The following is a 15132-nucleotide window of genomic DNA, read 5'->3' as shown; positions in this document are numbered from 1 at the left end:
ATAATATTAATGAATTTTTTGATAAATGATATCATATAAATTTAAATAAACTTAATAATAAATTATTATATCACATTCGAAAACAATGTTTGTAATTTATAAAATTAGATAAAAATATATATATATAACTGCATAAAATAAAAATTTGTGCATTATATTAAATTTTTTTAATAGTTAGAGGGGGTGAGCGGAGTTGTTTAATACCGAAGTTAAACTCTCATGCTTATAATATCATACTTCTACTATTAAACCAAGAAATTGTTGGCTGCATCATATTATATATTAAACTAAAGTTGGTGTTATATTGTATATAAAATTGGCTTAGTACCTATTTTAGCTTTTGTAGTTTATACAAATTCTCAATTTGATACCTTAAAAATTTTATTGCCACATTTACCCTGCTACCATTCTATCTATTTACTCAATTAATAAATTGATGCCACATGTCAATGTCTTTAAAATATTAGAAAATTAAAAAATATAAAATTTTTAAAAATAAAAATACTTGCAAATTTTTCTTGACATATAAAGTTTCTATATTATTAATTATTTGGAATTATGAAAATGATTTAAAATGTATATCTGAAAAGAAATTGGGCAAATAGACATCTATGTAACACCCCTCGCCCGCATCCGGCGCCGGGACGGGGTTCGAGGTGCTACCTGACTTTTACTAACACTTCCATACTAAACAGGACCATGAAATCTCAAATAATTAAAAACTTTTATTTTCACATACAATCTGTCCCATATACGGGCTTACGAAGCCCAAAACATACATCAGGAGTGGTTCGGGACCCAACCGAGAACTCATGAAAAACTTAGAAAATCTCTTGCATCAAGGCTTCATATGCCCGTGTGGGTATAGAGCACACGCCCGTGTCCAAAAACCTGGACAAATACAAGGCTATTTTCCAAGCCATTTTGTCACACTCACAATAGATACACGCATACTTATACAATAACATACAACATGGCAAAATTAGGTACTTAAACATTCCTAACATGTCATGATTATGGCAATTTCACATGCAATGGATATCATAGATTTTACTCACATCTTTACCACATTCATACTATAATCATTATAAACTCATCACATAATACCATAGCACATGCATGCATAATTAAAATAGATTTACAACCCCATAATCCAAATAGGCCAACACATATGGTTAAAGCCATATCACATACTCTAATATTTAAACTCCTATACATGCCATAGGCTCAAAGTACTTGAAATCACTACACCAATAGTGTTAGCTTGACAGTGTGATAATATCTCTGACGGCCTCCAACCCGAGCTAACCTGAAAACTCTAGAAAACATGGGAAAGAAAAGGGGGGTAAGCTTTCGTTTAATAAGTTCATATGAAAACAATAAGCATTCATTAACTTGTTTTATCAATGTTTACAACATATTCTCAAGTTCACTACAAGCTGTCTTTCTGAGCAATAGTCACTAAATTATTTATATCTGGAGCTACGAAACTCCGAATTAAGTTCTGTTAATTTTCCCTGAAACTAGACTTATTTTCCTTTCTTCCATAAAATTTTCAGAATTTTTGGTTAAGCCAAATAGTACAGTTTATTCCTCAAAGTTACCCCTGATTCACTGTCTGACAGTTCCAACCCTTCTGTACTAAAGTTCAATTATCTCATAGTACAAGACTCGAATAATGTTCTCGTCTATTTATCTTGAAACTAGACTCATATGTCTACTTACTAATTTTTTTCTAGAATTTTTGGTTGGGCCAATTAGTACAATTTTTTAGTTAAAGTCTCCCCTGTTTCAGGGTATGACCACTCTGACCCCTGTGCACTACAAACCGAATTTCTCCCTGTACAAAATTCCAACGACCATGGCGTTTATTTCCCCTAAAAATAGACTCAATAAGGAATCCATGCATGTAAGGTATGACTCTTAATAATTTTTGTAAAATTTTTGGTGAATTTATAAAGTCAGAATAGGGGATCTCGAATTCATTCAGACCCTGTTTCACAAGAATTCAAATATCACACAATATGGAATTCTTTTTCTTCCCCTGTTTCTTTCATGTGAAAATAGACTCATTAGGCTTTAATCCCATATTTTATTCTGCCTCTAACTCATTTTCCAATATTTTTAGTGTATTTTCAAAGTTACACTACTGCAGTAACTCAAATCTGTCAAGGCTAAATTACTCATTCATGATCATTGTTCACAAAATTAATATAACATCGTTTGTATAATCATCACTGAGACATTCATATCACATTCTCATTTACCATCTTACCATATTGTTGTTATGTCGAGTTTTCAACCCGAGGGTTAAGTACATACCTGTTCAAAGTATCCATTTCACAACATTTACCAATACGTCCCTTTCATCTCGAGTATTCCTCCATTTGAGTAGAATTTTACCCGTTGAACACATCGGAATATAATTCGGATACATGGAAAGTTTGCACATAAGTGCCACATATGTAGCCAAGCTACCATGTAACCCGCCCATAAGTGAACTCGGACTCAACTCAACGAGCTCGGGCGTTCGCATCCATAAGTGAACTCGGACTCAACTCAACGAGCTCGGATGCCTAGTTACATCTCACGAACTCGGACTCAACCCAACGAGTTCGAACATTCGCATCCATAAGTGAACTCGGACTCAACTCAACGAGTTCGGATGCTCAACCATCCTAGTGGCATGTCACTTGTATCCTAATCTATTCCTAAGGTTCAAACGGGATTTTCCTCGAACACATATCCTTGCCATCTTCCCTAAAATACCGAAACCAATACTCGGTAGCACTTTATATTTAACAGATAATACACATAACTTGCATTTTATTCGAAAATAACCACAAATCATATATTTCATGATAAAAATCAGCATATCATATATTTAACATCAATAACTTAAAAATAACAATTATGCTACATTATTTACACATGAACTTACCTCGATACCACAAAGGTGAAAAAAAAACGTAATTATCCCTTAATCGATTTCTTTCCGTTCTAGGTCCAAATATTGATTTTCATCATCTAAAATATCACATTCAACTTATTAAAACAATGTACTGATCAAATTAGTCCATTGACACACTTGGGCAATTTTTACAATTTTGCCCCTATATTTTGCTAAAATTACCAAATTACCCCTAGGCTCGTAAAATAATTTTTATCACATTTCTTTACTCCTTGAGTCTAGATGAACCATTTTAATAACTATAGCAACTCATAATTTCAACTATTTCACACATTTACAACTCATTTTACAACTTAGCAATCTAGCCCTTTTTAAGGTGTTTTCATGCAATTTCTTTCACAAAAGTTGTTTATTAGACAACTAGGACTCATAATCTTCCATAAAAACACAGCAAACAACACATTTAATCTCATGGTAAAACCCTAGACTCTTCATCATTTTGCAAAATAGACCCCTCATATAAAAGCTCATGCTTTAGGGGTTCAAAAAATGTAAAAATCATCAAGAAAAAGCATTAAAATCACTTACTATAAAGGGAGTTTCTTTGCTGAAAGTTTCCAGCTTCTAAACCCTTTCTTTGCTGCCATTTTTTTCGGTGGAGAGAAGATGAAGAAAAGATGATATTTTCTTTTCTTTATTTTTATTACTTATTTGTCAAATAAATCACCCAACACTTACCTAACATGTTTGACCATTTCATTCCTTGTCTCATGGCCGGCCATCACTCTTTAAATGGTCTAATTTCACTTTAAAGACCCACAAGTTAAAATACAAGGCAATTTAACACCTTTAGGTATTAAAACTCAACTTTTACCTTTTAGGCGATTTAGTCCTTTTTCGAAATTGGACTAGAAATCGCTAAAATTAACTTACCAAAATTTACATGCACTTATAAAATTATATTATAACACAAAATAATACTAAAATAATTTTCTCTGGCCTCGGAATAGTGGTCCCGAAATTACTGTTCCGACTAGGCCCAAAATCGGGCTGTTACAATCTAGACATTCATTTGTTAAGCGAATATGTGTTTTCAATAGGCTCCGTTTGTTTCACTGAAAATGACTTTTGGAAAATGATTTCTGGAAAATGATTTCTTAAAAATATTTCATAAAAGTCATTTTTAATGAAACAAACATACATTTGAGATTTTTTTTTCCATTGTTTAATTGAATTTATTCGTATCTATAATTTTATATTTTATATTATTTTTGCATATATTAAAAATATTATGTTAAATTCAAGTTCATTACAATGTCATTTTTTAATTACATGACTACCAAGTGAGTATATTTTATTTTAAAATGTGACATCAACAAAGTTGACAAAAAAAATTTAACGATGTCAACAATTGGACTTGATTTTCAAATTTGAAAATAAAAGTACAAAAACTAAATTACAAATCTGTGAAGTGTACATAGACTTATGACATATTTTAACCTTAATACTACAAAACATTTATTATTAATATATGTGTAACTTGAATGAATATTTATTATTAAAATATTAATATGGAATATTTTTAATAATATGTGAATAATATTATTTAAAATTATTATTTTTAAAATTTATTATTAAAATAGAATTGAAATATTAAATAACTTATTAAAATAATAAATTATATTTATTATATTAATAATTTATCATATGACTAAAAATAAATAATTAAATATGTATGTTTAATAATATTGAAAAATATAATATTTTAATAATTTTAAATATTTAAAAAAGTAAAAATAAAATTTATCAATATAATAATATCAAGCTTGATTTAAACTAATTCTTATATAAAAATAAAATTAGTTATAGAGGAGCTCTTTTTCGAAAAATAACTTCGTTTTTTTAAAGGTTAAGTCATTTTATAGAAAAAAATGGCTTATTTTACATTGACCTGTAAATTATTTTCTGTTGACCAAGTTGTCTTTTGCGAAACAAACAAAAAAAAATAAAAATTATTTTCTTTAAAATCTTTTACATGTAAATAAACATTCCTAAATTTAAAATAAAATCCAAGTTTTAGAGGAACAAGATTGACGTGCATTTTCTTTAGGTTTTTTTTTAATAATTTATATAAATTTGCAGTACTTAAGAGTTAATAGGCCCAGTCAAATTCAGATAGGGCTTTTGTGTGTTTCGTTAACTAGTCCAATGGAGTATATTTCATAGTCATTAGGCCCTTTCGTTAAAACCCATTTCCTGGCAAAACCTGCTTGATCCAGCACGACGCTACCACTGCTTAACTCTTCTTCTTTTGGGCGCCATCCCCATCCCATCCTAATCCATTCCCCGTCACATCCCTTCCCCTTTTTTCATACTCCAGAATCGTGGGTTTTTCCCTAAAGTCCTTGCTTGTTACAATGACCAAAGGGTTTCTCTCAGCTGTATAAACATTTCCAGAGCTCTCCACTCAGGTCAGTCAACCAGTTTTTTTGTTAGGTTTAGGTTTAATATTTCCTTCTTTTTATTTCTGGGATTTGTTTATCTTCTGGATCTTTTGTTGAATGTCGCTGCCAAAGGAACTATACCCATCTCAAGATGACCTTCTTTACGAAGAAGAACTGTTAAGAAACCCCTTTAGTTTGAAACTCTGGTGGAGGTATTTAATAGCTAGATCAGATGCCCCTTTCAAGAAAAGATTTATAATCTACGAGCGAGCCTTGAAAGCTTTGCCTGGTAGTTACAAGCTTTGGCATGCTTATTTACGTGAACGTCTCGAGATTGTTCGCAATTTACCTGTTACTCACCCTCAATATGAAACCCTTAACAATACTTTTGAGAGGGCGCTTGTTACAATGCATAAGATGCCTAGGATTTGGATAATGTACTTGTCGACGTTAACTGAACAGAAATTGATTACTAAGACACGTAGGGCGTTCGATAGAGCACTGTGTGCGTTGCCTGTGACTCAACATGATAGGATTTGGGAACCTTATTTGGTTTTTGTGAGTCAAAGGGGTATCCCCATTGAGACATCGCTTAGGGTTTATAGGAGATATTTGAAGTATGATCCTAGTCATATTGAGGATTTCATTGAGTTTTTGGTGAATTCAAATCTGTGGCAAGAAGCAGCAGAGAGGTTAGCGTCTGTTTTGAATGACGGTCAGTTTTATTCGATAAAGGGTAAAACTAAGCATAGGTTGTGGTTAGAGTTGTGTGATTTGCTCACAACACATGCGACAGAGGTTTCAGGGCTTAATGTGGATGCGATAATCAGAGGTGGAATTAGAAAATTCACGGATGAAGTTGGGAGACTTTGGACTTCACTTGCTGATTATTATATCAGAAGAAATCTGTTCGAGAAGGCGAGGGATATTTTTGAGGAGGGAATGACAACTGTGGTTACTGTGAGGGATTTCAGTGTCATATTTGACGCTTATTCACAATTTGAAGAGAGTATGGTTGCCCTTAAAATGGAGAACATGGATTTGAGTGATGAGGAAGAAGAAGAGGAAGAGGAGGACGAAGAAGACATCCGTTTGGACATTGCTCTGTGCAAATCAAAATCCAAGTTTGAGAAGAAGATATTTAAGGGGTTTTGGTTGCATGATGATAAGGATGTTGATTTGAGGTTGGCTCGGTTAGAGCATTTAATGAATAGAAGGCCGGAATTGGCTAACAGTGTCCTTTTACGGCAGAATCCACATAATGTGGAGCAATGGCACCGTAGGGTCAAGTTATTTGAGGGAAATCCCACCAAGCAAATATTGACATACACAGAGGCAGTTAGGACGATTGACCCAATGAAAGCTGTTGGAAAGCCCCATATTCTATGGGTGGCTTTTGCAAAGCTTTATGAGACATATAAAGATCTGGCGAATGCTCGTGTCATTTTTGATAAAGCTGTCCAAGTAAATTACAAGACTGTTGATCACCTGGCAAGTATATGGGCTGAGTGGGCAGAGATGGAGCTGAGGCACAAGAATTTCAAAGGTGCATTGGAGCTGATGAGACGTGCTACAGCTGAGCCTTCTGTTGAAGTCAAACGAAGAGGTAATCACTGTTACTGTTTATTGAGTAAATGACATCTATTTTGATGTTAGGTTATTACATTCCTTTTGACATGCATTGCTTCTTATCCTTTTCTTTTCCATCTGTCTTAAAACCTTTCTTTTTCTTTAAAAAAATGAGACTGGCATCATCTATAGTTAGTACCGGATCAAGCTTGAGGAGATTTTGCAACCATGGCTTATTTATGGAGCTAAAACATACTCCCGCATTGGTGTATTTTTTGGTTTGCAGTGGCTGCTGATGGGAATGAACCTGTTCAGATGAAGCTACATAAATCCTTGAGGCTCTGGACATTCTATGTGGACTTGGAAGAGAGTCTGGGTACACTGGAGTCAACTCGAGTGGTCTATGAGAGAATACTTGATTTAAGAATTGCTACGCCACAAATTATAATAAACTATGCATTTTTATTAGAGGTAAAACATTTCTGTACTTATGCAACAACAATTTCATTAAAATTTTCCTTAAGGTAGCATTTTTGTTTACTTGCAAGATCACTGTGGTTATCTAATTACCACGGTGATAAAATTACCGAGGTGATTTGATTGCTAGTGAGTTTATATTTAAATGTTTGTTATAACTTTAGAAATACTAGTGATGTCAGATCACAACATTTAGTACCATAAGAAGAAAAAGGTCTCTGAGTACAAGATTTCCAAAATAACCTTACAAAAAACTAAAAGAAATGAATTTTTGGATGGTTTTTTGGATAATCATCCTGTACCAAACCCCCTGAATGTTTTGAGGACTAACAAGAATTCAAATTTTGCAGGAGAACAAATATTTTGAAGATGCTTTCAAAGTGTACGAAAGAGGGGTCAAGATATTCAAGTATCCACATGTGAAGGATATATGGGTCACTTATCTGTCGAAGTTTGTAAAGAGATATGGGAAATCAAAACTGGAACGAGCAAGGGAGCTGTTTGAGCATGCTGTTGAAACAGTATACATATTTTTATCCTTTCAGACCTTTAGGCTAAACATCATTATTGTTGAAGTATTATCTGCATGCTTGTTTACAATTGGCTTGACTTGCATTTTCTGAAACCGAAGTGGGTTTAAGGTCACATGTTAAATTGTAATCAATTGAAGAATCTCTGGTCAAAATTATACAGTTTCATATATATCTATTTTTATGGTTGATTCCAAAATTGCTGCTTTGTCACTAGACGGAAAGATGGGAAGATTCTTGTTAAAATGCTTAAAAAGAACTTTAAAATTAGTTTGATGGTTTTACTATCAGTCTGCTTTTAGCTGCAAGAAATAATATTTTTCAGATGATTGGCATGCTATTAATAACTCAGATTTTTTAAGTTGTAGAGTAACTTGATGACATGGAAACATGAATTTGACTGTTTGCAAAACCTCCTTTTTAAAGCCTATGGTCTGCTTTAGTTCTTTCCACTCCTTTATTTTTCTACCTTAACTTTATATTGAAGACTTGAATGATGCTGAATTATCAATGTCCTATGATACTTATTTTGACATCAATTTTCCTCAAATTTATCAGGCACCTGCTGATTTAGTAAAACCCCTGTATCTTCAATATGCAAAGCTGGAGGAGGATTACGGGCTAGCAAAACGAGCTATGAAGGTCTACGATCAAGCGACTAAGGCTGTTTCAAATCATGAGAAGCTTGGCATGTATGAGATTTACATTGCCCGTGCAGCTGAGATCTTTGGTGTTCCAAAAACAAGAGAAATTTATGAGCAGGCAATACAGTCTGGCCTTCCAGATAAAGATGTGAAGACAATGTGTTTAAAATATGCAGAGTTAGAAAAAAGCTTAGGAGAAATTGATCGTGCTCGAGCAATATATGTATTTGCATCTCAGTTTGCTGATCCACGCTCTGATGCAGATTTTTGGGATAAATGGAGGGAGTTTGAGGTGCAACATGGTAATGAAGATACCTTCAGAGAAATGTTGCGTATTAAACGGAGTGTCTCTGCAAGTTATAGCCAGGTAAGCTTATTGTTCTTTTATTTCCTTGCACGCAACACTAGGAACTATTTTCTTATTGTCATCTGATATGTCCCCAGAGTAAACTCTCTTAACATCTGCATCAATATTTATTGTTTTGCAAATCGACCACCAACTAAGGACTTGATTTTAGTTCATTTTATTCTACTGCTGCTGTCTATCTTGAAAGGAATACATTTGTTGCTAATTGTATGAGTGGTCATGATATTGCTTAAATTGATGGATGTCTCTGAGTTAATATGCACCGTCCTATCAATTGCACGTGTTAATATATATACACATGTATGTGTTTTATACTTCTGCATAATGTTTTCAATTTCTGTTCACCAGATCCTAATTCTCATTGTTCTTGTTCTTCCAGACACACTTCATTCTCCCTGAGTATCTGATGCAGAAGGATCAGAACATCGATGAAGCTAAGGACAAAATGAAACAGGCTGGTATCTCTGAGGATGAAATGGCTGCTCTTGAAAGGCAGATACTACCTGCGGCTGATAATGCTATTGCCAAAGACAACTCTAGGAAAGTAGGGTTTGTGAGTGCTGGAGTTGAGTCACAAGCCGATGGTGGGTTGAAAACAACAGCAAATCTCGAAGACATTGATTTGCCAGATGAAAGTGATTCGGATGAAGAAAAAGTTGAAATTGCACAAAAGGATGTCCCGTCTGCCGTGTTTGGAGGTATTCGGAAGAGGGAAGATGGCGATGACATTCAGGATGGAGATGATGCCTCGGCTGCCAAAGAAAAAGGCGGTAAGAGCCTACTGGGTGCACTTGAGCGAATTAAAAGGCAGAAACAAGCCTAGAAATATTACACATCCAACTCCTACTACTGAGATATATCTTTGACAATTCTATGAACTAACTGTGTAATGTGTACACTATAAGCGAAATTTGAGTGTCGTGTATTGGATCATTTTGTATATTTGGATCAAAATCATATCCATTCCAAGTTTTGGAATTCTTAATTTTCTTTTTCCAAGTAATAAATCACCCAGATGATAGAATATGTCAATTTTCACACTCATCAATTACCAATGCCGAAAGGTAGTAATAAAGTACTGAAAGTGGTGAAATTGAAGAATTGATGATTATGAGATGAAGTTGACATTACCATTTGTATGATAAAGGTGGAAAATTGTTGCTTCATTTTGCACGACCAGGCCTGACCTGACCATCAATCAAACGGCTCCGCTCCATGTCGCAAAGTGGATGAATTTAGAAATGGATTTATTTATCTTTTTCTCTGAACTGAAAATGGGGCCTATCATCATGTATATGAATGTGCGTGTATCAATTATTGTCGCTTATATTTGGTACTAGTGTCAAGCTTCAAGTTACAGCAATACTTTTGCCGTAAAGCTTGACCTGTAAAGATGAGTTAATGGCTTACTGCTATTATTGCAAGTGGTTTTAAGGATCAAATGATTATAAGCTAATTCCCTACCCTACTTTCTCCTACAGTTTCCTAATCATCTTGTCAATATATCTAAGCGTTGCTTATACATACAATTGAGTTTATGAAAAATCAAATTTGGATTGTTCTCAGCTCACCCTCAGCACCATCTAAATTAACAAAAGAATCCTACATAAAAATCATTGATTAGTAATAAAATCAAACCCTATTCAATTATTTAATCAATTTTATTTTGTTTTTATTTTGAGGCTGAAAGGTTGGTTTATTTATTTATTAATATATAATTAAAAGAAAGAAAAAAAAGAAACACAGCAGACAGATCACATGTGTTATGGGTCCCAATGAATCTAACTCGGCTTGGATCGAAATTTGCAGCTCAAGGGCCCTATCCTTAATTACCTTTATAGGTTGACACTTGACAGGCAGAGAAGACTGTAAGCCAACCTTACATCTATGTTATTATTTTTACGCGAAACTAGAACTTGTAAGGGTTGGGTAACCAACTACGAAGACTCGTATTAAATGTAAACAAGTTTTGATAAAATTTATAACTCATATTCCGAATCAAGTCATATTCGTACCTTATATAAAGTTCAATCTAAACCCAATCATAAACAATTTTAAAAATTTTAGAAAAAATATTCTAAAAGTTTTATAAAAAAATCTTAAATGAAAATTAATAAAAAATTAAATGATGCATTAAATTGACATATATTTGAGTGGTAGCTCTCCTTTATTATTGAAAATGAAAGGAATTTGACACCGACTACATTTACTGTTCATTATCTTCATCACCAAGCTTCGATTTTAAAATGAAGTAATTGAACAATGAAAATGATGATTTAGTAGAAGCAGTCATTCATTGAAACCCTTCTTCATTTACAAGACTTCAGTAAATTCCTATGAAATCTTCCTATTAACACTCAAACCACCAAAAACATAAAACCCTGCATAATTTTTTTTCCTTTCAAATCTCCAACCTTTTTAAATTTATTGGAGCAAAGCATATTCCCAAAAATTATTCTAATATATATTTTTTTCTTCTCTTGAGGGTTATGGCAGAAGATATTGGTCTATTGTGTTTAGTGGCTAACTTCCACGGTTAACCATTTCCATGTACTGATTAAGTGATTCTTGTCTCTGTAACCTCATCTCGTCATTAAACTTCTTTATAAAAGCTTCCACTCGACGATTTAACTCGTCCTGACTCAGCGACGGTTCTTTTCTCAGCTTTCCTGAAGCCGGGAAAGAGCTTACTTGTTCGGGTGGCAGCTGGTAATTGGTCCGGTCTCTGAACGTTTCCGATTTTTTCATCAGAGGGGAGCTGGTCAACGCCTCCATGTTGATATCACGGCCGTGATTCTCCCACGTGTCTGACTTCTTCAAGTGTCTGGACAACGGCATTGATTTCCCTTCCGTTATCATTTTCCAAGTGTTTTCCAGCGTCTCATGCCGTTTTGGCTTCGCCGCTTTCAACGCTCGCCCACCTGCATTAGCTGCACTGGATTAGTTAATTACACACACACACACAAAAAAAAAAAAAAGGGATTATCTTCGACTTTCTTCAGCGGCGCGTCAGGTGGACGCCATTGCTGAACACGGAACACGAGGATAAAAGAACCGAAACGCCGCCAGAGAGGAGCTTCCACCAATAAAGATTTTTATTTTTTGAAATTCGACATTTTAGATATTGACAAAAAAAAATATAACCGAGTAACCGTTACATTTAAAAAAAAAACAGATAATATTTTCTTAAAGAGATTCGATAGAGAGGCTGAACAATATAGAGTTATATACCTTCGGGATTGGCTTTAACAGGTTTCCGGTGACCGAATCTAGAAGAAGGCGCAGGTTTCTCCTGTATAAGTAGAGCATCCAACGGAATCTCCGAGGAATCCGTTCTACTTGGAGGAATCCACTCCGACTTAGAGATAACAAACTCGTTTCCATCTCTGTCATCTTCAACCGCCACATTGCTCTCCTCCTCGGAAACCCTGGTTTCCACCTCTTCTCCTCTCTGATTTTCCTCGTACACGAAATCACTGGATTCCACTGCATCAGAGTCCCACCCGCTCTTTGTCTCATACTCCACCATTGGTTGTTGATCCGCCGAGATCTTAGGCCGCGGTTGCATCTGCTCCATCTGATCTTTCTCGCCGTTGTTTTGGTTAAACCGCGACGATGCTGCTATTGTGATGATGATTCCGTTGATGACGACGTAAAGATATGGAGGCTTGAGCCAAGAACGGAAACCACTCCACCATAACGGAGCTTGAGAAACAGAGAATTCCAAAACCAATGGAACAGAGATTTTAAGTCCTAAAACTATACCCAATATACCGGTAGAAATTAAAAATACCTTTAGCGACAATATCCAAGTACTCGCCGTCGCCATTTTACAGGTGAAGAAAAGAAAAGAAATACCTTGCTTTGTTTCTTTTGTTCTCTCTATGAAGGTAAGGGGTATTCCTTTTTTTTTTTTCTTTCTTTCTTTTTCTTGTGTTTTGGGTTAGCGTGGTTTGGTCAGAGTGATGAGTGAGGTGAAGGAAAATATATAGACGAGAAGAGTGGGGATACTTTTTAGTGTTTATAATTGATCCTGACCCTTGATTTAAGTGGAAATAGAGTTTTACGGTTGAGATTCGTTTTTTCCTCAATATCAATAGGGGCAAAGATAAAGGTCATGGCCGAATACTTCATAAAATTTTCACGAAAAAAAATAATTATAAAAATTAAATCAAAATTATATTCCTAAATTAAATTTAAGGTTTCTTACTTTTTTGTTTTATAAAAATAATTTTTTTATTTAAAATTTAACTGAAAATTACTCATTTATTTTTTATATTATTATTTTTAAATATAATATTATTTTTTAATCATGATAAAATTTTACTAGGTTATGATATATTTACGATGTGTGTGTGAAAATAATTATATAATATATTTATTAAGAATTGTACTAGACAGTAACTATTAATTTAGTTGAACTGGTAAAATTAATATAGCATATTTGTCTTAAGTTTTAGATTCAATTTGTTTCATAAAGACTAAAAAAATTATATCCTTAAATTAATATTTATTACTTTATTAAAATAATAATCATTTAGTAATTTAATAATTGTGTTAAAATTTGATTATAAATAATATCGACTCAATCAAAATTTCTATATATAATATAAGACTTTAAAAAAATATTTTTTTAAAAAATTCATTCTTTTTGATAATGCAATGAAAACTCTTTAATAAATTTGTTTAAGAGTTCAACTACTTGATTTGATTTGAAACTAAAGAAGAGAAATTAATCTTGAGTTGATTGATCAAATTTACCATTGATTGAAATATTTTATTTAAATTGATAAAAATATATAAATATTGATAAGAATTTTTTTTTAAATTTTTAACATTAAATTAATAGTAAGTTTGAGTTCTCGAATTTAGTTAGACCGACTAAGAAATAGACTCGACAATTATGTGAAAGCTAATTATAATAAACTTTTTTTATTAAATATCAATTCTGATCCGATATAAGTTATATTGGAGTTGTGTTTGTAATGCATAATTTTATTTGTAATAATTCGGGTTCTACTTGTATCCTTAGATAAAAAAGTTTATTTCTTTTCTTTTTTTTTAAAAATTGTTAAAAGATGAGGTGATAAGGTTAAAATGAAGCCTTCTTTGTTTCGGTGTAAGTCGACAAGAAAACAGTTGATGCATCCGGAGCTTTGCCATCATAATAATGTTTTCAGACAATTTAAGTTATGTTTTCAATCAATCATGTCCTTTTTCTTAAATAATTTTACAAATTTATGTTCTTTTCACTTATTTAAACTAAAAAAAAATTATTTTGTTCATGAATATGATATTTTATTACGAGAAATTTTTAAAATATTATTTTTGAGCAATTAATCCGATCTTAAACAGTTGGGTATTATTTTTGAAATATTTATGTTTAGTTTTAGTCCTGATATTTTATCTCTTAATTTTGAGGAGAGTTCAAAGTGATTCATGAAATTTATTAAGAACGTCTAGTGTCCACCAAGTGGTAGTGTTCTTACTTTTTAAGACCCATTAAGGGTTTGGATAGAACTCTATCAATGCCAAAATGATAAAACATTTCTATTGTAGACCCTAGACACTTTTGATAAATTTTATGAACTCCTTTAAACTTTTTCAAAGTTAAAAAACAAAACCTTAAGACTAAAATCAAATATAAATACTCTGAGGTTTAACATTTGAATAAACTCCTTTCCATAAAAAAAAAACGATTCCCCTCAACAATCCCATTTCTTTTAAGACCTTTAATTTGTATAGTATTTATTTGATTAATATGAAATATTTTCTTTCCTTTTTAGACAAAATTTTAGTACGGATTACAGAGGCAGAGGTTTCAACTTTCAAGAAGTTTAACATTTCCTCAACAATTTAATTCTCTTTATGGGAGCTAATTAATTAAAAGTGTAGGGCCAAACAAGTAATAATGGTGACAGAGGTTTCAAGAAGTTTAATATTAAATACATATTCTAAAAATATTATTTAAAAAACATATGTAATAATTTTTTCCAAGAAAATAATTTTATAAACTAATTTTTATTTTGTTTTAAAAAATATATAAATTAAATTTCTTTCTGGAATTAGGAAATTATAAAAATGCAGTTTAGGAACTTTTACTTTTGACGTTATTTAAATGGGAATAGAAGCATATTTCCAACGCAACGGTCATATTATTGACCGTTACACAAGTTTATTGCGAGCTCCC

General features: G+C 32.8%; 2 protein-coding genes across 3 annotated transcripts; one reads left to right on the top strand and one right to left on the bottom strand.

The window, feature by feature from the left end:
- The first annotated feature begins 5188 nt into the window (after window positions 1-5188).
- On the top strand, window positions 5189-9927 carry LOC107913998 (pre-mRNA-splicing factor SYF1). The gene is made up of 5 exons (XM_016842695.2): window positions 5189-6961; window positions 7211-7395; window positions 7752-7922; window positions 8490-8942; window positions 9322-9927. The coding sequence occupies exons 1-5, from the start codon at window positions 5473-5475 to the stop codon at window positions 9763-9765; spliced, it is 2742 nt and encodes a 913-aa protein (XP_016698184.2). The 5' UTR covers window positions 5189-5472; the 3' UTR covers window positions 9766-9927.
- Window positions 9928-11217: 1290 nt separating this feature from the next.
- On the bottom strand, window positions 11218-12914 carry LOC107913997 (uncharacterized). Of its 2 annotated transcripts, none has more exons than XM_016842693.2 (2): window positions 12174-12914; window positions 11218-11872 (listed from the first exon to the last, which is right to left on the bottom strand). In XM_016842693.2, the coding sequence occupies exons 1-2, from the start codon at window positions 12769-12771 to the stop codon at window positions 11466-11468; spliced, it is 1005 nt and encodes a 334-aa protein (XP_016698182.2). In that variant the 5' UTR covers window positions 12772-12914; the 3' UTR covers window positions 11218-11465. The 2 variants fall into 2 exon arrangements, with proteins under 2 accessions (XP_016698182.2, XP_016698183.2); XM_016842694.2 differs by having other exon boundaries at window positions 11218-11863; window positions 12174-12913.
- Window positions 12915-15132: the final 2218 nt, after the last annotated feature.

Source organism: Gossypium hirsutum, chromosome A05 (genome assembly GCF_007990345.1).
Source record: "Gossypium hirsutum isolate 1008001.06 chromosome A05, Gossypium_hirsutum_v2.1, whole genome shotgun sequence".
Lineage (NCBI taxonomy): Eukaryota > Viridiplantae > Streptophyta > Magnoliopsida > Malvales > Malvaceae > Gossypium > Gossypium hirsutum.
The sequence above is the reverse complement of the archived record's forward strand: the minus strand, read 5'-3'. Positions and strand labels throughout refer to the sequence as shown.